Genomic DNA, 23,750 nt, shown 5'->3' with positions numbered 1-23,750 from the left:
GCTCTCATGAAATGAATAAAATATGAGCGAAATAATCAACCTATCCTGCAGCCGTTCGAAGTTGAAGTTGAAAGAAAGGATAAGTCTCAGTCAGTTAACCATGGTCGACGATCGGAACTAAACATCGGCGAGAAGTTACAGTTTTGAGTATGAATTAATGCAAATCCGTTCGTGATTTTAGCTCAGAACGAGCGTTTTGCTTTATCATCTTTATCGCGCATAAAAGTCGATGACGGTAAGGACCAATATTGTACACTTCTGTAGAAGGGCCCAAAAAGTCCTTCAAGTAAGTACATAATACGATGTAAGATGTGAAGTAAAATTTCTTTCACATTCACAACGCATTTCATTGTAACATTTTTAGGGAGCACAATACTGCTATTACCTCAGTCTGTAATGGCATAATAGGCTGTTTTGAGCGAATTCGGATACCGGAGATGATCAAGATACCAAAACCGGTAAGCAGAAAGAAAGTTAGACATAAGAATAGAAATAGGTCTTATTACACTGTGTAAAGTGTTCAATATAACAAACATTAGTTTAGGCCAAAGGTCTGCAAAACTTTTCAGCCCGCTGTCCGCGTTGGTTGAAGCTACAGCTGGAGGGTCAATTACTCAGTAACTTGCAGGTAATAGGTAAAAAGTTTCGTTACTACAATGTAGCAATCGATCATTTACACCACGGCTTTATAGCATAGTTTTTCCCTATACGCATTTACCTGCGGTTGTCGCAAGTATGTCCCTAGCATGTACAAACCAGCTTAATGAATGTGTAAATAACATCAAGTAACGCGTTTTTTCCTACCTTTGTAAACGCTTGGCAGGATCATACTGATTTTCCAGGTTGGCCTTGTTCAGTGTAAATGAAACGATTCACCATGAGAGGTCTAACAATTTGCTTAATGTTTGTAACTAAGGGTTTGTGTGAATTGTCACCAGTTTTAAACGATGTCCACACTCAATACAACCATCTACTGAGTCCCTTAGAATTTCATTTTAAGCATACAAAGTTTCCGGTCATATTTTGGTTGGATAAATCAGTGTACGAAACGAACCGACCCTCGTCTAGTCTCGATACGCTGAACGCGATGCTTTTTGCGCACAGCAGCTGGATAAGTATGGTCGTGCGCAGCACAACGCGATGCTTTCGGTTTAATCGTTTGCAAAATGTTATCATAACTCAAACGTTTTCTGCGATGCGCAAGCTAATCGCAACCATCGACTATGATTGTTTCTACCCTTCCGGGCTTTATATTTTCACCGTCACGGGGCAGCGTTGGATGACAAACGATGTGAAGAGTGTGTTTGAAACAGTGTGGAAGAAAAGAATCCTAAATGTTGTGTTTATAGTGTCAACCGGCGATACCAAGCATCGTGCGTACGGTTACGAACCGCACGAGCACGGCAACTGTGGCAAGGTGCGGGTGAAACTGTTAGACCAGTACACGGACAACAGATGGCAAAGGTTAGCTGGTTGGTTTCAGCCATCTTTACCGAATTTCCATGGATGCCCACTGAAGGCGGTAACGTTCGAAAGCAAACCATTTGTGATGCTCCGCAGCAACGGTAACCGATCCCAGTTTGTTGGGCTGGAAGTTGTAATATTCGAAAGCATTGCATCGAAGCTTAACTGCTCCATCGTATACGTTTCACCGCCAAACAATATGAAATGGGGCGTGCTACTACCGACGAACAGCACCGGACAGATGGGTATGTTGCAGCGCAGTGAGGCGGATGTTGGATTTGGCAGCGTTGGTCGGAGCATAGAACGGAACGTCTATCTCCGGTCAAGCATTCCGAGCATTGTGTCGCAACTATCAATGACCATACCGCCGAAAGTACCGTACACGTCGTTGGAGAAATTGTTTCTACCGTTTAGTTTGTCTGCTTGGTTGCTGGTCGCTGCTGGCTACACGTTCATATACTGCTTATACGTCGTACTGTTTCGTGCAACGCATCATCCCCACCTGGACCACATACCCGGCATCTTCTATACGATCTGGACCATCCTGATGGGTGGTCCGGGCTATGACCGGGCCCGCAGGAACAGTACCCGCATCTTTGTGATCAGCCTGGTTCTGAATGCATTCGTCGTGCGCAATCTTTATCAGTCGGCGCTGTTTCAGTATCTCAAATCGAACGACATTATGGCAGCGAATTTGCATACCTACAAAGACATTAATAAGGCCGGTTTGTTCTACTACATGTTTCGTACGACTGGGAAATATTTTGAGGACAACCCAGATGTGAACAGCACGTAATATATATTTTATATTGTTTTAAGGCACGTTACATCATTCGTAGCGTTTTTTTCTTTACCAAGCACAATCTATCCCAACCAGATCGAGTGTCCACCTAATATTAAAAGCAATTCTGAAAAACAAAACATCATTAGTTAAATGAACGATCGCGTAGCATACTGACTTCCAAAGCACACCGCCATTAATTTCTTTTGTATTTTTCGATTAAAGGATACGGTTCATTGCGGATGAGAACATCGATTGGGATGACGTGCTGTACAACATATCTCACCATCGGCTGCAGGGTGTTTTTCCATTGCCGCTCGAGAGCATATACTACTACGTGAAGGACCGTGGCTACCAGGATATGGTGTACGTCAGCGAGCACACGGCCATAAGCTACTTCATTGCGTTTCACTTTCCACGGATGTCCGCGCTGCAGAAACCGTTCGACTATTTGCTCCATCAGCTGCAAGCCGGTGGTTTTATTGTGCACTGGAAAGCCAACTACCGTAACGATCCGGATACCTGGATAAGCAACGAGCAGGAGAACGTACCAACGCCGCTGCATCTGCATCAAGTGTCGGGTGGATTTTACCTGTGGTCATTTTGCCTGCTAGTGGCAATGGTGGTATTTACGGTAGAGCTGATAGCATCAAAGACCACATGTGCTAGCAAATAATCTTCATACAATATGCATGGGATAGCAGTTGTTTATCGATAGTAGGTTATAGTAAATAGTTGTCTATCCGCTACTTACGCTTGGTAAATTACGGTGATATTCGATATGGCCATTAGCTTTTGTTTACGTACGATCTGTGTAAGGAGTTTTTCAGTTAGGATTTCATGTTGCAGACAATCGCTAGCAAACGACACTATAGTTCTTTGCGGCAAGGTTTGCGGCCGCGACAAAAAAATAGATTCTCACATGAAACTGTTTGTGGTTTTGTTAGCGATAGCCGCGCTTCACGATTGCTACTGTACGAGCAGTCTTTTTGTCCGTTTGGACAATGTACGGCAAAAAGAGTATGTACAGGCACCGCTGCGGAAACACTTCAAACAGCCACGGTTTCCTATAAATTTTCGCGTTGAAAACAGCGAAAATGTAACGGCTTCAAATGAACTTGTAACAGTGAACGAGCTTATGTTAGCAAATAGGCACTGGCTCATCGGTACAGTGAGTCAACGATTGCTATCCAATGGGAGTGCTTACGCTGCGTTCTACAATGTATTCTTGGCCGACAACTATACGTCGATGGGCAACATTCTACAGAGCTTAAGCTACCAGCACTACGACACATCCGGCCGATGTTTGCTGGTGATCGATATTGCCTTTAATGCGCAATATTTGGAGCACATAGTGACCAGTCTCTGGAAGCTTAGGATTGTTCATGTAGTAGTGATTGTGCGGGAAGACGACGATAAAGGCTACCGAGCGTACGATTACCAGCCGTTTCGTGAAGGAAGATGTAAGTCGGTAGAACCACAACTTTTAGACCATTTTCGTGCAGGGCGCTGGGAAAAGCTTCACCTGTGGTACAGGAACGGCATGAAGAATTTCAACGGTTGCACGCTGAGGGCGGGCACATTTTCCGCCAAACCGTACTCCATGGTGCACCGCGCAGGGAACGTTACGAAGCGCATCGGTATGGAGGTGACCATAGTGGAAAACATTGCCAAGTGGTTTAACTTTACGATTGAATATCGGACCCCGGTCGGTAAGGTGAAGTGGGGCATCATACGCGCGGTAAACAGTACCGGGCTGGTCGGTATGATACAGCGCAATGAGGTAGATTTCGGATTCGGTACCGTCGGCACTAATGTGCACCGTAACAAGTTTCTCAAGATGGGTGCACCGAGCTTTCTGTCCCAGCTGAACGTGGCCATCCCGCCGGACGGACCGTATACCTGGTGGGAGAAACTGTACGAACCCTTCTCACCTGCCGCATGGTTGTGTCTTATCCTGTGCTACTCGATCTTTATCCTGATAACGGTCATCATTTTCGACTCGAAGTTCGTTACTACGGTGGAACACCTTTCCAACCCGGCGTACAATCTGTGGGAGCTGTTGATGGGCGGACCGTCGGGCAGGTATCGTCGCAGCAGCATCCGCATATACATCACCGGCTTCGTGCTGAACGCGCTTATCATACGCACGATGTACCAATCGGCCATGTTTCAGCGTCTACAGGCAACGACAAGGCTCGGTACGAAGCTGAACACCTTTCAGCAGATAAACGATGCACACTTGCTTTACTACATGTACATCACGACATCGCTCTACTATCAGGACAATCCGATGTTGCGCGGCAGGTAAGGTTTGGTTTGATTGAGTGTTGTGCTTAATGAGTCTTTTGAGAAGAGACTTTTGTATAAATCTTTATTCGGGAGTCGACTCACAAAGGATTCGTAAATCCTCAAAGATTCATGAATCATGAGTGTTATGCTTAATGAATCTTTTGAGAAGAGACTTTTATATAAATCTTTATTCGGGTGTCGGCTCACAAAAGATTCGTGAATCCTCAAAGATTCATGAATCATGAGTGTTGTGCTTAATGAATCTTTTGAGAAGAGACATTTATATAAATCTTTATTCGGGTGTCGGCTCACAAAAGATTCGTGAATCCTCAAAGATTCATGAATCATGAGTGTTGTGCTTAATGAATCTTTTGAGAAGAGACATTTATATAAATCTTTATTCGGGTGTCGGCTCACAAAAGATTCGTGAATCCTCAAAGATTCATGAATCATGAGCTTAATTGTGCTTAATGAATCTTTTGAGAAGAGACTTTTATATAAATCTTTATTCGGGAGTCGGCTCACAAAGGATTCGTGAATCCTCAAAGATTCATGAATCAAATCAATCATTCTATTTTGAGGATTCATGAATCTTTGAGAATGCATGAATCAATAAGGATTCATGAATCTTTGAAATTGAGATTCAGATTCATTCATTGAGTGTAATGATTCATTCAGATTCATGAATCTGAATCAGATTCACCCAACCGCTGGTTGGGTTCACCGTAATCGTAGGTACAGATCCTACCACTTACCTTCCAGAATTCGTATCCTCCAGGACGAGAGCCAGGACTGGGATGAGATTATGTACAACATTTCGCAGCACAAACTGCACGGTGTGTTTGCAATACCGCTCGACATTATCGAATACTATGTGAAAAATTACGGCCAGCGTGGCATAGTGTACGTCGGCCGGCACACAGGCTTCAACTACAACGTGGGCATCTACTATCCGAAGGCATCGCCGCTGACGAAACCGTTCGATACGATGGTGGGCCGGTATCAGGCAGCAGGATTGATCCACATTTGGCGTGAACGGTTCCGCGACACACGCTACTGGAACGGGGCAAAGCGTCAACCGGAACCGATCAGTCTCCAGTGGCAGCACGTATCCGGTGCGTTTTATCTGTGGGCGATGATGCTTGCCCTATCGGTGCTGGTGCTGTTTGGTGAGTCATTCGTGCATCGGAGGAAATGAAATATGTATGGCGGTTTTGCATGCAACTGTGGGGTGTTGAAACATTGTACCACAAACAGACACTGCACCGTCTCTCACCCTGGTAGGTTCAGTTAATGTTTCAGCAGCACAAACAAACGACAACTTCACAACTTTACACTGACGAGTAGAGTACACCAATCAAGCTAAACTGTTTGTCAAGCACAATTAACTCCCCATTACCTACGCGATCAACCCGGATTGTAACACATAAAAGCGAATCCGGACGGTAGATAAAGGTGCAGAACAAAATGAAGTCGTCTCCTGGTGCTCTATTGGTGCTAGTGCTACCTTTACTGCAAGTGGCGGGTAATCTTCTTAAAGTTGGTAAAACTCCCAAAGAACCACCGGTGGAATTTCTTAGCACAATTGTAAACGCACATTTCCGAGCACCGGAGAGCTACGTGGCGCTACGAGTTCGAAACAGTAACCACTCCTCCAGTCCATCGTACCGTCAGCGCGATCTGCTCGATGGTCTGATGCGCTCCAACAGTGCCTGGTTGATCGTGGGCCACGAAGATCTCCCCGTGTCGGATGGGCGGCCTGCCTACTACAATGTGTTTCTCGTGCAAGATTACAGCTCCCTCTGCTCGCTGCTGGCCAGCATGAGGCATCAAACGCATCATTTCTATGGTTTGTACACAATTGTTATCGAACAGCTCCCGAACCCCGACTTGCTGCACACGGTGATGGAAAAGCTTTGGAGCATGCGGCTTATGAATGCCGTCGTGATCGTGGAAGGAAACGGCGAAGAACTCGTTGCCTACACGTACCATCCGTACAGAGAACGGCAGTGTGGCATCGTGGAACCGTACGAGATGGATCGGTTTGTGAACGGCTCGTGGACCGATCCTGCCCGATGGTATGCAAAGCGGACGGCGAACTTTAACGGATGCCCCCTCATAATCGGTACAATCAACATCAAACCATTCTCCATCATTTACCGGGAACGGAACCGCACCATGCACAAAGGCATCGAAGTGTCACAAATCGCGAATTTGGCAACAATGTTTAACTTTACCGTGCGGTATCGGATATCCGACGGTGACATCAGGTGGGGGTTCGCACGGGAAGTCAACAGCACGGGGCTGATGGGTATGATTCAGCGGGGTGAAGTCGATTTTGGCTTCGGCAGCATTGGCATTGGGTTGGCCCGTGTTATGTATCTGCGGCAGGGCACGCCTAGCCGCTACGGGCAGGTGCTGATGGCGATACCGCCCAAACGCACGTACACGTCGCTCGAGAAGCTGTTCCAACCGTTCAGCCTGCCGACCTGGCTGTGTGTGGTACTCTGCCTGACGGCCATCAGTTTGCTGGCACACGCGATGTTCGGTAGGCGGAAGAATACGGCTGTCGACCGGTTGCCGCACACGGTCTACACCATGTGGGTGCTAACGATGGGTGGATCCTGCCGGCCGGTCGCAATGGACAGCTCGCGGCTGTTCATCATTATCTTCATCCTGAACATGTTGGTGCTGCGCACACTGTACCACGCGGGAATGTTTGAGCGACTGCAAGCCTCGAACAGTTTGGCATCGGATTTGAACACGCTGGAGCAAATCAACAAGGCGGGCAAGATGTATCACATGCACAAAACCATTACCCTGTACTTCAACGACAATCCGCTGGTGGGACCGAGGTATGACGAGGTTTCACTATACACCATACCAATCCTAACCACCGCTTTCACCATTGCAGGCGCATCCGTCTGATGCAGAACGACACCGTCAATTGGGAGGAGTTGCTGTGCCGGATGTCACAGTACGGTAGTGACTTTGTGGTAGCGTTACCGCTCGACTGCATCAAATATTACGTGAAGATGAACGGTGAACGGGGCCTGGTTTACGTCGGCAAACACACCGGCATTACGTACAATACCGCGTTCTACTACCCGAAGACGACCTCGCTGCAGGAACCATTCAGTACGCAGGTGTTGGCATTCCATTCGGCCGGGTTGATCAACTACTGGGCCCAAGAGTTCGAGGACAATCGGTTCTGGTCGAACGCGCGGACGGATCCCGAACCGGCGAGCATTCAGTGGGATCACATTTCGGGTGCATTCTATCTGTGCGGTGCGGCGCACTTGACAGCGGTTGGTGTATTTATCGCCGAGTTGGCATACGCCCGCTGGATGAAGAATAGCGCATGTGGCGGGTGGAGTAGGAAAAACGCGGGTGGGAAAATTAGTACCGCTGCTGCTGCTGTTGACAGACATTAGAGGGGCACATACGCTGATTGAAATCACGGCACACTACTGCTTGAGTAGTAATAGTTCCCTGTTTAGGACGTTGAGTGTGTAAACATATAATTGGATAGATTAAATCAAACCTCTTGGAATATCACTAGCATTCCACCCGCCAGACAGGATTTGCATTCCGATTGAATGTTGGAACTGTTTCCTCAACTGTTCCGTAGTAGCTACACCCAACACGTAATGAGCTCGTAGGCCAAGAGTTTAAAAAGATCTGGAAACCTAATTGGTGCCAGCCACAAACAAAGTTCCGTGATAGTATAAATAGGAAAAACCACAGCGCAAGCAATTTGATTCTTATCTAACTTTCCAATCGCACAATGTTACTGCTCGGTGTCTTGATTATGAGTTTTGGCACCGAACGTAGCGTGTACAGTGCAGCGCTAGCGCCACTGGATGGTGTGTGGTTCCATAGCACCGGAAAGGATACCCGCTTTCTAACCGCAGTACTGAGAGAACACTATCGCGAAATCGGTGCCGAAGTGCACGTTCGTGTTTGGTACGGGAACAGCACCCAGCGGACACCGTTTCAGGCTGATCTTGTTACGGATATTACGCGGCACAACGCCGATTGGATGATCGTGTCATTCGGTTGTCTTGCAGCAAGCGACCATCGGCTCGGCTACTACAACGTTTTGCTCGTGCTTGATTATGATTCATTTTGTGCCCGTTTGGGCGACATAACCGAGGCAACGCATCTGTTCTACGGTTTGTACACGTTTTTCATCGAACGGCTCGACGATCGGGCACTGCTGGGAAGTGTCCTGCGAAAGCTGTGGAACCTTAAGATCATTAATGTTGTCGTTATTGTGGAGGAAGACGATGGGGAGTACGTGGCCTATTCGTATCACCCATACGAGGAACAACGCTGTGGCATTGTAGAACCAGACGCAATTGCACGGTACGGCAATGGAACGTGGCTTAGCATGGCTGAGCTCTTTGCCGACAGACTGTCGAACCTGCGCGGATGTCCGTTAACCGTGGCCAAAATTGAAATTAGACCCTTCTCGATGGTACGGGTTGAAAACAATCGTACGATACATTACGGACTGGAGGTGTACATCGTGGAAACGCTTGCATCCCGCATGAACTTCACCGTGCACTACGTTAGACCGAAGGATAACAGCAAGTGGGGCATACTTTACGCGACCAACAGCACCGGAGTGGTTGGGATGCTGCAGCGCAAGGAGGCAGAATTCGGTTTCGGCAGTCTTGGGTTTTCGCACATCCGTCACACCTACCTGAAGCTGGGCGTACCAAACTTTATAACGCAAATGATCATGGGCATCCCACCGAAACGGCCGTACACATCGCTGGAGAAGCTGTTCCAACCGTTCACCAGCGGTGCGTGGCTTTGCATCGCAATCGGTTACACCGTGTTCGGGCTGGTGACGCTCGGACTGGTGAAGCTGAACCGGGGTCCCATCCACGCTGAACATCTGCGTAATCCACTGTACCTGCTGTGGGTATTGCTGATGGGCGGTTCCGGTGGACGGTTCCGGTTGGACAGTACGCGCCTGTTTGTGATTGGCTTTATTCTCAACACGCTTGTCATACGGACACTTTACCAGGCGGGGATGTTTCAACGATTGCAATCGTCCGCCTCGTTGGCATCCGATTTAAACACGCTCGAAGCGATCAATAAGGCCGGACTTTATTACAACATGTACCGTGCGTCGCAGCAGTTCTACAAAAACGATCCAAACGTGCCTGCTAGGTATATATGTGTGTGTGTGTGTGCTTGCTTACTTTCGCCCAAATTCACCTGTTTTGCTTTATTTTCAGCCGTATCAAGCTGGTGCAGAACGATCATACAGACTATGACCAGCTATTCTCCCAGTTGGCGCACGATCGTTTGGGTGGTGTTCTGGTGAGCCCGTACGATTGTATCACCTACTACGTGAAAAGGCACGGCAAAGATGGTGTGATATTTGTCAGCAAAAACACCGGCATTATGTACTACCTGGGCTTTAATTATCCTAAAACTACCCCCCTTAATGGACCGTTCGATGCGTGGATTCTGCGGATGCACGATACGGGCCTCATACACCACTGGTCGGAAACGTTCCGCGACGATCGGTTCTGGTCTAACGCGAAGGAAGACCCGGAACCGGCCAGCTTGAAGTGGAATCAAATATCTGGCGGATTTTATCTGTGCAGCATGCTGCTGCTGTTATCGTTGCTCGTATTTTTGGGGGAGATGATACATTTCCGTCTGCACACTAGCTGCCGGTTTCGACGCACATTGCGGAAGCCCAAAAAGGAGGCTTAGAATATGGTTGATCCACAAATAGCAAAACGCGCTGATATGCGTTTTAAGTACGAACGAACAACAATAATTCATTACTCCCCACTACACAGTGATCCGTTCGGCATTATATGTCCGCCGCATTAAGCCATCACTCCACGCGGAAGTTTGACAAACGTAGACAAAGAAATACAAAACACCGGAACAGAAACGAGCACCAGTGCACCGGTTTGGCCAAAAGCGATGATTCATTCACGGAGCGAACGTAAAGATCTGTGCAATACACACACACACACACGCGGCACTCCATTTTGCACAGATGAAACGGGAAGAGGAAGCCGATCCGATTCCGCGATTCGTAAGCGCCATAAAACGGATCTCGTTGGTGTGTGTGTGTGTGTGGGGCTGAATATGAAAAAAAAAATATGTAAATGTTAACCCGGTGGGGGATTATTTGCGTGTGACTGTGGTATGGTTTGATGGTAACAGTTGGACAGAAAGTTGCTTTTGCTTGTTATGTCTATTTTGCGATCTTGATTACTATTTTGTTTAGTGTTTTTTTTTACCACACAAATTTTTGCAGAATAAATAATTTTAGTAACGCTTAGAGAGCGTTGTAGGGTAAGTGTACTACTAGTAGTCCATGTTGTTAGTATACAAACAGTTTGAACAAAGTTTGAGGTGTTTTGAAGGAACAAATATCGGGTTTTCAATGAAATACGATAGAAAATACGTTTCTCTCTTTAAAATAAACGATATCCACCATTCGACCAACATAGCGAATTTAATGAAAAAAATCACTTTTTTGTTAATGTTCCATTGTAATAGGGCTATGATTTCTATTGTAGTGGTATAGCGGAGGCAACCGTTTGTGTTTTAAACGATTCGTATCAGATTACCGAACCTTTCGTATTAGTAGATATAACTTTATTGGGTTTAGTTTGACGTGGGGAACGTATTTTACGTTCCACCACCATCACTATTAGTACACTTACCGTAGCACACGATCGTTATTTATCATTAAAAAATGTACACTCTGTACCAGATTATTTTGGTTCAGTTCATTACTGTACCGGCTTCGAATGGTCGGTGGTAACCCGGGACCAGAAAGCTCTCGGCAGCGGCATTATTGCATCTCGTAACCACGAGATGTTGAAAGTGCGCAACTGCCTGTGTTGGCACAAGTGTGCACGGTTCGAGCGTAAGGAACCGGTTTCGCGGCTGCATCTGGCCTACAGCTTGTACAGTGACAAACTTTCCCAAACGACCACCAACACGTTTTTTTTTCGTGTGTTAGCGCCGTTTTGTACGTTCCAACTGGTTTCGCGGGTGATGCTGAGCATGTTTTCTTCCTTTTTCGCGCAAAGTGTTGTTTCAGGCTTCGGCCCACACAAAGACCAATGTGGGCAACCTCACGAAATGGAAACAGACTCGATCGAAAAGAAAAAAAAATCGATCGACGATTGGGCAAGAATCCGGTTTCTTAACGGTTTCCATCAATCCATCCAACCGCGGTTGTACAGGATGGTGCTGATGGTAAATGTTTCATGCAGTCCCCCTCGTTTTGTTTGCCAAACGCAAATAAATCACATCCCAGTCAATCAACGATGTTTCGAAAAATTAGCCTCGTACCCCTCGCATTGGTACGGTACACTCAGAGCCAGTTCGAGGAGGTATAATTTTGTCAGCAAACTACATTTAACTCAATCAACGATTTATGTACTCGAGAACGATGTGCATCAAAACCTGGAAGCAAATTGATCCTACAACTGTGTGCTGTACGCTGTAGCATTATTTGCGCTGACCCAATTAAGGTCCGCCGGGCTGATGGCTTTCCCTTTTTTTTCACTCACTCACTCTCCACACCGACTGTGCGTCGTCCGTTACAACCCGATCACGTTTCGTTTCTTTCGCGCAGTTGAAGCAGTTAATTTAGTAAAAAAAGCAGAGGAACAAACTACGAAAGCAAGTTGTTTATTTGATGTTCTTCTATGTGAAGAGTAATAGATCCAGGAATACTGATGTTCGCTCCAGGGTGTTTTGGGATGTACGGATCAAATAATGGTTTGGTAAATAGATTTAGCAAACGAACACGATCTTACACTGCGTACAATGAATTGATTCGTGAACGAGTGGTTGAAGTACGGTTGACCGTTTGTGCAGAGTAGTTCCAGCAAAACACTACAAAAGCCCCGATAGATTAATGAGTATTGCTTCAATTGCAAAAGAAAACCGATAATCTGCCAACGGAATCAGATCGGAAGGCTCCGTGAATGTAGTGTTGGTTATTTCTGCTCGTTTACCCGTTTCGAGTGGTAATATATCTTATCAAGCTTGTGCTGCAGAATAGCTCGAATTATAACTAGACTTACGGTGATACCAGCTACATCGTTGTTATTTGGGGCTCTTACCTTGTTGATCATGCTTAAGAGCGCTTGAGTTGCCACCCCTGCGTAAGTTAGAATTTGTTAGCTCAGTCGCTGCTGACTCCACCATCAACTTGGGTCAACTCTCCTCCTCCAATCAACTCGTCCACCACCCGATCAATCCTTTTGGACAGAGCTGTAAACCAATGATGTCTATGTCATCAGCTCCGGATTTAGATTCGGAGATTTTTAGAAGATGGACCTGAATGACTTACATAAGATGATGATGACGAAGTCCTAGTCGCCCATGTCCCTCATACTGTGGAATTTAACGTAGGCTATAGCTACCGCCCCCAAAAAAAACCCCAAAATGATGAATAACAGACAAAATTGAAATGGTCATTGAGGTATGAAGTTGCAAATCTATGCCCGAAACCCCCAAAATAACAATACTCCCATACTTATTCGTATCTTTTAGAAGAGTTTCTCAAGCGTCACAACCTGCGAATTAATCATTACATCGTTGCCAAATCGTAGATAAAGCAGAATTCCCATGCATGGATTCAAAGTACGGGGAGGGGTGCTATCAAACTGCTTGTACTGCTTCACACCTGTCTAAGCGTTCCTCAATGTTCTGGTCCTGTGTACTCGTAGCACTTCTTTGTTATATTTGTTATTACTCCGACTTGACTATGACGGAGTCACGTCATAATAATAATTCCTGACGACTCAGCTTTAAACCGTTAACAAAGCGCACATACACATGGCTATGTGGTGTATGTCCATATGTGGAAGATATTCCAAATAGCTCAGTACCTTCATAACAGCCAACCCCTTAAACCGTGCCCCTTGGCACGTTTTGTTGGACAGTCTGTTTTGCATACACAGCCTGTAGTAATCCGAGACGAAGTCCACTCAACACGTCCAGTGCACTCCACGCGACTTCAGCTATTTCTGAATACAAAATCTGCGGCCATTCCCTCGAACGCTTGCAGTGCGTAAAGGATCTCGGACTCGGAGGCTATCCTTTAAGGATCATATTGAGAATGTTGTCGCCATGGGCAATCGTCTTGCTGGCTTGATTGTCAATCTTACCCATGAGCTCTGTGATCCTGTCTGCGCTATAACGCTCCTGGAATCATCACCTGGATTATAGGACGAGATGTTTGCTGGTAGCACAAACGCCACACGAGGAAAGGGCATTTATCGCCAGATTTTTAAAAGGTTACATAGAGTCTCCTGTATTACTCTCAGCCATCAACCTTTACGTTCCTGCCCGTGCCCTACGATCCGTTCCTGCCCATGTGCCGGAACTTCAAAGAGGTCTGCATCGTGTTCGAGCCTGGTTTGTCAAACTCGGATATAAAGGATGCAGGATGTAAAGTTTCATGTATATCAGTTGTGCTATCGAGAGGGCCCTGCGGTCCGTTGATCGATAAACCAATTACAATTACAAAACGTTAAGTGAAATAAATTTCTTTGGGTTTAGTCTGGCTTTATAAGAAGCGATAACTCCGATGCCTAACCCTTGACGTTATTCCCCATGTCAATAACATTTTACTGACGCACGGGGGGGAAATAGTCACCGGAATCGTCATTCAACGATAGTAAAGATATGATTTCGCCATCCACCTTAACGAACGAACCGCCCCCAGCAGTTTCGCAAGACTGCTAGCGCCGTGACGTGACGGCAATTTCCCACAAGCACGTGGGGCATGGACTGTTCACAACGAAACACACACCGCCGAACCCTAGTGCAGGCAGTGAAGCAGCGCACAGTAGGCGAAGCGAGTATCGTTGCTAAGGGTTCGGGTTGCTTTGTCCGCTGTGTTTGCTTCGACTAGACATTGACAAACGTGTTGGCGTGTGTGATTTGTTAGAATGAGATGGGGATGGTTGAAACCCCGTTCAGAGAAACAAAGTTCGATATGTTTGTTTGCTATTGAAGTCCAAGTTGTTTGTTTTTCCAATTCACCCCAAACTAGCGGTGACACAGGGCAAATTGTTGTTATTGTAGTTTCAAACATTGTTATGCCTTTTCCGGCGTAAATTTCTCTCACCGACCTTGGGCTTACACGTGCCCTTGAACATCCAATCTTTCGGTTTTTTTAAATGCTGGCTAACAATAATAATACCCCGATACCACTTATCTAAAGCCCTTTGGCCGCCTCCTGTGTGTTTGGGACCCAGACATTGGAAACAAATCGCCCGGTTTTTTTTTTTCGCTCCAGAGTCCGCGAGTCAAACGACCCACCGAAGCGGAGAACGAAACTGCGCAATAAAATCGCAAAACATATACCTCCCAATGTGCGCTGTTGGTGCGCATAAACCCCTGTTCCACTCGGCCAGTTCCAGCGGCTCCCTTTCCCCTGAGATCATCCGCAGTGTCTTTGTTTGTGGTGTTTTCGGTTCCAGCAGCATGAGGAGAGTTAGCATAGGCCCCGTAGCATTGCATGCACGGCCAGTTACTGCGCAGTTCCCGGCCGAGATGTCGCTCTCCGTGTTTTGAACGTGCAGCAGAGAGCTATGCTTCGGGAATGGGAAACACAAATACAGTATGCTTAATGTCCCGCATGTGTTAACCGAGATGCCAGTCGATGCCCTAACCGTTTGCTCCGTAACACGGAGTTACCTTTTAGAACTTCTTACCAGCACTGGTGTTTAATGAACGGCAACATGGAATACACCAACGCGAGATGTGCTTGTGGCTTTAGCACTGTGAAGCAACATATGCTCTCTCCACCCCCCTTTTCCACGAGGACATGCTGGAACGTAGTCAGCAAAGCAATGGAAGAAAGGTGCTGGTCCCGAAAATAGAACGCCCTGCATGTGTTCCCGGGACCTTCACCAGGCAAGCAACGCGAAGGAAAGCAACAAACCATCTAAAGCAGGGGTCGTCAAAGCGCGGCCTGCGGGCCCCGCCATTAGATTTTATGAAAGCCGGCCGATAAAACATTATGAAAGACCTTACAAACATGAAGGTCTTGCCAGTTGTTTTGAAGCGTAGTTTCATGCGCAAATTGAAACCTAATGTCCATCGTTGTAACGATTAACGATACACAGGGTTCGAGGATGGAGGAACGAGTTATGTCAATGTATAGCAACTTTTTTTTTTTAATTCCACAGGTATTTTAAGCATTGTGAGTCAAATAACGAAGCGATAAAAAACGAAAAGCGAAAAAGTAATACTTTATTGACACAACAATCTCAAGATGGCTAAGGCCTGCCATTTCCAGCTTGCTTTGACTTTATTCCCCCCGTAGTCAGTGATGCGAACGGGGAATTGTTCCGCAGGGGATTTTCGGACCAGTCCTGTCGTGTGAAGACCGGTGCCGGATTCAAGGGTTTCACCCATTTCAAATGTTTAAAAACTCATCCGAAATGTCTGCAGCTTCAAAGCTATTTCTACTATTTGGCCCTTTTCTTTAAAAGTGTGCCGACCCCTGGTCTAAAGGACTACAACAACAGGTTCTTCACTTCCTGCCTGCTTGCTTTGCTTCACGTGCACGAACCCGTGGTTTGGTAAACAGTGTAATAAAAAGCGTCAGCCCCTGTGTTTGGTTGGGTGGGGTTTCTGGGGGGGGAGGACAAAAAGTAGTTTTGGGAAGTGTTTAAACCATGCCACACCAATCGAGCGAGACAGGTTCCGCGTGGGTGCAACTAAAAATAGTAACATACCTCCGGATTAGACGCCCCACACTTGGCCAGGGAGGAGTCTTTTCCCTTCCAAGGAAATTGGTCGTTTGTCGTACCGGTGGGAGGGGGAAGGAATTATATACAGGGCTTGGACACGTAAACAAACTCTTTATGGTGGAATGCTCTATTATTGCAACATAGGTTGTGCATTTACCCTTTCCCAAATCCATTAATTAATAAGAACCGTTTTTTGAGATACCTCACTAACTAAACTATTTGGAGACGAAGAAACGGCCCGCGGGCATAGCTTCAGTGGACTCTCTTCTTCCTTATCGGTACAAAAACCTCAAGCAGTGTAGTTGCCCACTGCAATCGTTGACTGCCTCTTCAGATGCATTCTTTATGCACATTTTTTTCACTCTTCCACCATCTTATCAGTGGAAGAAATGCTGACAAAACAGCCCAGAACGATTCGAGACGTGACCGGGATCAGGCTCGGTTACACACTCGGTGGTGTAGCGATAAGATTGTTGCTGTTGGAACGCCCCGAACGCGAACCATTATGCGGAGTGTGTCTGTGTTATATCACAGGATTCACGTTGTTGATGAACTTCTTCACCGGGGGCGGTGGCAGAGCGGGTTCATCAACAATCCGATAGTGGAATGGCATTTGTATTTTGTAAACATATCGCCCCGCTTCGAACGATAACTTATTCTATGTGTTTTTTTTTGTGTGTGTAATGATCTTCTAGGCTTCCTTATCGTCACCTTCCTATAATTCGTTACGGATGTTTGTTACAAATAAACAACGACAACAACAAAAAAACACGCAAATCATCTGTCCCTGGGCGGACCGCATCGACTCGTCAGTCTGTCTAACCGCGTTCCGGACTGCTGTGTGTGTGTTTGTTGTCCCCATGTGTGTGATCGCTCGCCCCGAACCAGATATGGTATCGCCATCCGGCACGCGAAGTGCAAACGCTTACACATTCTTATCGTCATAGCTCACCGACGCGCAACGGGGAAGGGATGGAATTCGGATTGGACACTGGGGGAAAGGGTGTGTGCTTCATTACGCCCGTACTAAGGAGTGCGCGAGAGCAAGTAATGGGGGGGTACGATCGTAAAGGAAAACCAAAAATAAAACCATCCTTACCCGGTGCCGAGAAAACGGTCTCTTCTTCACAAGTCCAACGTCAACGATCGTTTGACATTTTCTTCTCTCTGCTGCTCTCTGCTGCTGGCTCTAAACCCATAAAACGATCGCGTCACCCTTTTTCAGGTGGCAAATACACGGCTGTGAGGTTACTTTGATGTTGAGGCGGGTTGTTTTGCTACATCAAAGGCGCACGTTGCCAACGTTACAGCAATATTGATTTCGCACCGAGCGGGGTTTCCTTGTTGTCGCTTTCCCAACCGGTTCGTTATTACCCGTTTCCACGAAACAAAACGCTCAGTTGCAAAAATTGGCCACCCGTTGTATCCAGAGCCTTTGCAATTGCATTCCCTTCGGTCCCATTTTGGGTTTTCTCCGCGTGGGTGAGTTATTCTTAGCAATGTCACGTTAACGCATCAACCATTGTGGCAGCGAGCAATTCTACGTCCTTTTTTATACTCCTTACGGATCAGTGCTAGAGATCAGAACAGCTATTTAAGATAAGTCCATTAAATATAATATATCCAATAAACTAAAGAGCGAGATCGTTACTGTTGGTTGTATAACAGCGGAAAGAACTCGTGAAAGTAGCATTGCCGTTGTTCCCTTTCTCCTGAATTCCCTAGCCATCTAAACAGTTCTGGCTCCAAGGTTACACTGACATTTCCGGACAATAAACTTTCGAATCTGTCCAATTCACTATGTAAGATTAACACTCCAATGTTAGTTTCACACTGATTTGGTGGCCCAGAAGAGGTAAAATATTGATTGAACGATAGGCCTGTGGCAAGTTTTCTAGCTTCATGCGCCAAGCTTCTTAGCCATTCCGGGCCTCAGTGGACTCATTGTCCACTCGGGCTGCAACCGGAACAATGAAACATCTAGCGTCATGTGCACTATTAGCTAGCTAATCATTAGGTTAGGCCACGTCTGTTGTGGTTTTTACTCCGCCGAGCTGCGTCAAATGTCATGTAGACGAGCACTTTTTATTATATAAATGTTATATTTTTAACTTTTGTACTACTATCACAGTTATTGCATTATTCTACTGCTTGTTATTCAACGAAAAGTATAAAAGTATTGATAGTACAGCTATCGAACCGCATCATTAGTTGTAGATGAATACTTTTTGGGGCTAATCGTACGAGAAGCTTCATCGTGTTGAGTGCTTATAGAACATCCACACACAGGAAGAAGCAAGACTAATCTCTACACTCCATTGGTATTTAGTTTGCGCATGTCATCTTTAATATTGGGTAGGAAATGATCCTGCCGGCGGATCGTTTGAGGAAGGCTCTACGAACCTAGGATCTAATTTCCTGGTAACGAAGTACCTGCTGTTGTCTTTGAATACAATAACAAACATCACCCATTACATTGGTAAAGGTACGATGAAATTCCATTCGAGCAGAAGCAAGGATGACGCTGCCATTCTTCTGCGCCTAGAGGTTCCTTATTGTTTGTGTATTTTACAAATGAATTATCTCGAAGCAACAGGAAACCTTTGGACGAATTGGTAGTAAAGCTACCTATTGCAGGTAGGTCCACATTCTCCTTGCCGTCTTTGTCTCGAGCATCTAAGCTAGGCTTTTACAGCACACTGTGTGCAAGGAAGGTCTCTCAACACACGGGGCATGTATTGTATGCTGCTAGTAGAATCATACCTTTCGGTGTGTCTTATCCATTTCCAAAAGCAGTGCGGCCGTTTTTTTCTCTATACCTGAGCCACGGTAAAGGTTAAACTGCACACAGGCAGCGACTTCAGTTGCCTATTCAAACTTCCAAGGTGACTCTTGTAGAGCGCTCAAACACGCACCCCTCGGTTCCAACGGTGAATTGGATTTGTTCCTCACAAATGTTTTCAACTCGTCGGCAAACGAAGCACAGCTAAAAGGAATAAAAAAAAACACATAGCGTTCAAACGTGACCGTCAAAGATTTAATTGATTCACTGGCAGTGGCGAGTAATGTCGCCGACGGGTGGCCGTGGCTACCATCCGTACCACCGTCACCACAAGTAAGCCAAAAAACGTGCCAGGGCCAGAGAAAACACGAGGCTCCGGTATTATAGGCACGGCATGGAAGCGTGCTGTATGCTCAGCGATAGACCGTCAGGACGAACAAAATCGCTTGCATTTATTTTTATAACAAAGAAATTAGCTCTTCGCTTTAGATCAGTGAGCTGCACTTAAAGCATAAAGACTAAGATGGCAGCGATCGTGTTGAGTGACTTCCAAAAATTGTCTCTAACACACTGAAACAGCGGACAGTACGCTAATTACATGCATGCATGTGTGGCCACACGTAGCGTGTGGCTTTAACACGCGGGGTGGTGTCATGCATGTTATGCCGCATATCCACACATTCGATGGCCTCGGACAGTGCCGTTGACTTGCGCGTGAAGGGGTGTAGCATGCATGCCTGGTGGTTTCTAATAATGGTGATTTCCATCGCTTGAAGGTTGGATGCAAGATGCGAAGAATCGAACGGTCCCCCCCCCGGCTTTCCAAACACACTTTCCAAAGGTGAGCACACATTTATGACGTCAATTCCATTCTGGCGGCACATGATGATGTTGTCAAGTTTAGAAAGTTTTATTTTGAACCGCTTCTGGGTGTGTAAAAGTATCCCAAACATTGTAAAAGAAAGTGTGATATTTTTACAATTACATCGTTAAAGTTTGTATCACAACAAACAATGGGACAGACAGTCCAGACAGTCATGTATAATGAAACCAACGTTTGGAGGCTAACAAAATATGGTTTAAATCAGGTTTTGGAAACATAAAACAATGGTTAAGGTAACGTATTTCAAAACATTATACACCATACAACCGTATTTACTGGATAGAAACTATACGAGTAGAAAACAGAGAGGATAACTGAACATGCGCTAAGAATAGTGCTTTCTTTCAGACAGGGATATAAATTACTGTAAATATAAAAAATGCAATAATTATATCAATATAAATTACTAAACGTAACACTATAATCTTTTAGTCCTGGTTGACGTCAGATCGGTTTTGTTGTTGAGTAACTTACCTATACAACCGCTTCGCGGTCCGGGCCTGCTGCAGGAGTCCTCTACTAAACCACTTACCGGTCGAGCGCCGTCTGTCCATGTGGATGACCTAAATGGACTTTACTGGTTGGGTCGTCCGGTGTCATTCTCATGACGTGACCAGCCCACCGAAGCCTTGCGAGTCTAACCCGTTGTACAGCAGTGAGTTCCTCGTACAGCTCGTAGAGTTCGTCATTGCAGCGGCTTCTCCATTGTCCTTCATGTCGCCTATTACAACAACCATTGTGCACGGTTGTTCGGTATCATTCACGATACATGGCCAACAACGCACAGGATACAGTTATCATGAGCATTCGGATGTAGATAGGTTTGTGGACTTGTTTATTCAATTTATCAACTCTTTTTACCACTCACCACTGTTGTGTATTACTCCCGGGAGCTAAATCCATCCGAGACATCAGGGGATAGGTAGAACTTTGCCCATCCTTTCCTTGCAAGCAACCGTGCCACGGCATGTCCAGAGCAGCACATCCTTCACATCGCATCGCTGTTGGTACACGTTCGGGAATGATGATGATGTTATTCGTTGCGACCGCTCGTCGAAGGAGACGGCCGTTTGGTGTTTCGTAATCAGAAGGTGTGTCGAAATATCTTTCATTGAACAAATTTGGGGTTTGGACCTCATGGTTGGGGAAGGATTTAGATGGACACCACGAGGCCTGGGAAGGGTGGGAAAGGGGAGGGGGGGGGGGGGAATATATATTGAAGGATAAAAGGGAAGGAATGCAGGGGAGGGGGGGATGGTTGTTTGTGTTGCTATCGATATGGATATTTTTTTTCGATAGTGTGGCAAATAATTGCTCTTTTTATTTATTTCTTTTTTTCACAAATTGATTCCATTACCGGCTCCAGGGGTGGGGAAATGGATGGGGAGGACAACAAAGGAAAACATCCCCCCGGAGTGGCGGATGGAACACCATTCCTTTTTTGTCGATTGTTGCTTTCTTTGTTTTGATTGTTTTGTATCTTTGTTTAGCGAAGTAGAGCATTAATGTGCTATTTTTTGTTTCTTTTTGTTTGGTACTCTACTTCGATCTTTTCGTACAAAAATTGAAAATGGAAATTTTACAACTGAGTGTGGTTTCTTCTTCCTCCATCCTCCATTTTGTTTTTCTTCTTCCTGTGAACATTCGCTTTCTCTCACTGCAATGGTGTTGGTCACAACACTGCACTGCGCACGTTCCTGGTACCTGGATTCCCTACTGCAGCACCGGTTCGCCGGTGCGCAATTTATGCTTCTGCTCTTTATGCGCATCTAAAAAGGCCGTGACGAACATACGATGTGTTCCATGCGATGTTTTCCCTGCGCATCGGGGAAAACTGCTACGGAGAGTGGAAAAATAAATATAAAACCAAGGAAAGTGAAATGCCATTGCCATCGTGTGGACAATGGAGTTGTGGTTTAATATTTCATACCATGTATGCTTGTTCTCCTTGTTTCTGTTTTATACTACACTTTTCCAACCGATCTGCCGTAAAACATTCCCTCTCAAGCGGGATGATCTTGCCTTCGGTGTCTACTACACCTTCCTCTGCGATTGTGTGAAGTTAAAATGCTCACGCACAACACAACCGGAGGGGTCCGGCATTGCTTTGATCGTATCGATGAAACGATCGTACGGAAACGGTAGCTTTTGTTTGGTTTAGTTTGATGTTTGATACAGCTGGATGAATGTTTGCGTGTTGTGCGTGAACCTCACCCTACACACAACACCTCTAAGTGCCGATGCACCATGTGCATTGTGTGCGATCGGTCACACATACTGATCGTCCCTGGACATCTACTAGCTCCTTTCTGTTCCCATGTAGTTATGGTTTGTTTTCGCTTAAATTTTGAAAATCTTCTTCTTCTTCGGTGGCCAATTCTTATTACTACTGCGACATATTAGTTATGAATCACTAGAAAGAAAACCGAAAGCACGTTTATGACGGCTGCAAAGTTTCGTTCTGACGGGTGCCCAAAGCACTTCTTGTCAAAACCGAAACGAACAGAAAAAAGGCTACGGAAAATAATACATTCGTCGCAGTTTTACTTCTCCTTCTCTCTCTCTCTCTCTCTCTCTATCTCTCTCTCTCTCGCTCTTTCTCTCTCTACATGCATTTTTTAAATTTTGTAACATTGACATTGTACGTTGTTTTGGACAAATAGTTTCATTTTTATCGTTAATGCGTGTGGGCATATGGGTGTGGTTTTGTTTTGCTTATCAATGTGTTGAAAAAGGGAGGAAATTGATATGCGGCGCACAGGCAACACCAACAAAAATGGCACAACACGGTACACACTCGCACACAGAAGCAATGGGCAATTTTTGTTTTGTTTAAATTACCGTGTTTTGATGCGAATTTGGAAGGGATTTATATCCCTTTTATCCGGGGAGTAGGGAGCTATTGTTTTCATGAAATTTTGATAGGCCGAATGTGAAAGTGTCCGTGTCCGTGTCCACATTCCAGTGCACCCAGTGCAGCGCATCATACCATGTCTAAATGTTTATAAGAATTGTGGGGATGTGTGTGTGTATGTCATAGTTAAACACGCTACTTATTTAATGCGAGCAGATATGGTACGGATGATACGGGATGGAAGCAAAGGAGAGTGTTGAGATGTTGATGCGCGTTTGGTAAAGACAATCTTCACATGTATAATTATGTTTGCCCTTTACTCTACACGCTGTACAGCTGTTGTCCGGGTCTTGCTGATGTCTTATCGCTACCGTCTCCCCCACATACAGTCATCATAATCGACCAGCTCGCGGGGCAGGTAAGAGGCCTTCATCATTCTGCGATCGGATGAAGGGGATCATCATGCAAACCCTTCTAATATACAACTTCTCCCTCACTGTTTCTTACGTCTGCACCCAAATATCTTCTCGTTTTTTGCCTCTCTCCGTCTCTCTCTCTCTTTTTATCTCTGTGCCATACAAAACATGATTTGCAATGATGATCAAGTAATAAGTTGCGGGTACTTGTTGATTTGCCTTTTGCTGCTATTGTTTCATACAATGTTTGTTTGTTTTGCATTTCTTTCCGTTGCATGATGCTGCCTTTTTGATGCTACACAACCCGGCCGCGTTACAATGTTTCGTTTGTGTGTGTGTGTTGCCGAGAAAATCACAGCTTTTTTTTCGCTTTCCATAACTTTGCTTGCCTGCAAAACAGCGCACACAAAACACACGCACCGTAGTAAGACAACGCAAATAGGACACCAACGCGTGTGTACACAGGGACACACTTTGGTGCCACCCGTGTGCCCTACCGTTCCC

The 23,750-nt window shown here is 45.8% G+C and overlaps 4 protein-coding genes across 4 annotated transcripts; all 4 read left to right on the top strand.

Annotated features, from left to right (window-relative positions):
- Positions 1 to 877: 877 nt before the first annotated feature.
- LOC128717686 (uncharacterized) lies at positions 878 to 2,921 on the top strand. The gene is made up of 2 exons (XM_053811462.1): positions 878 to 2,256; positions 2,471 to 2,921. Exons 1-2 carry the CDS (start codon positions 878 to 880, stop codon positions 2,919 to 2,921), a joined length of 1,830 nt encoding a protein of 609 aa, XP_053667437.1.
- Positions 2,922 to 3,383: 462 nt separating this feature from the next.
- On the top strand, positions 3,384 to 5,735 carry LOC128708872 (uncharacterized). The gene is made up of 2 exons (XM_053803852.1): positions 3,384 to 4,552; positions 5,300 to 5,735. The coding sequence occupies exons 1-2, from the start codon at positions 3,384 to 3,386 to the stop codon at positions 5,733 to 5,735; spliced, it is 1,605 nt and encodes a 534-aa protein (XP_053659827.1).
- A 7-nt stretch (positions 5,736 to 5,742) lies between these two features.
- Positions 5,743 to 7,971, top strand: LOC128717670 (uncharacterized). The gene is made up of 3 exons (XM_053811461.1): positions 5,743 to 5,748; positions 5,987 to 7,392; positions 7,452 to 7,971. The coding sequence occupies exons 1-3, from the start codon at positions 5,743 to 5,745 to the stop codon at positions 7,969 to 7,971; spliced, it is 1,932 nt and encodes a 643-aa protein (XP_053667436.1).
- A 353-nt stretch (positions 7,972 to 8,324) lies between these two features.
- On the top strand, positions 8,325 to 10,276 carry LOC128717654 (uncharacterized). The gene is made up of 2 exons (XM_053811460.1): positions 8,325 to 9,721; positions 9,790 to 10,276. The coding sequence occupies exons 1-2, from the start codon at positions 8,325 to 8,327 to the stop codon at positions 10,274 to 10,276; spliced, it is 1,884 nt and encodes a 627-aa protein (XP_053667435.1).
- Positions 10,277 to 23,750: the final 13,474 nt, after the last annotated feature.

The sequence above is a fragment of the Anopheles marshallii genome, chromosome 2 (genome assembly GCF_943734725.1).
Source record: "Anopheles marshallii chromosome 2, idAnoMarsDA_429_01, whole genome shotgun sequence".
NCBI classification, from domain to species: domain Eukaryota; kingdom Metazoa; phylum Arthropoda; class Insecta; order Diptera; family Culicidae; genus Anopheles; species Anopheles marshallii.
The sequence above is the reverse complement of the archived record's forward strand: the minus strand, read 5'-3'. Positions and strand labels throughout refer to the sequence as shown.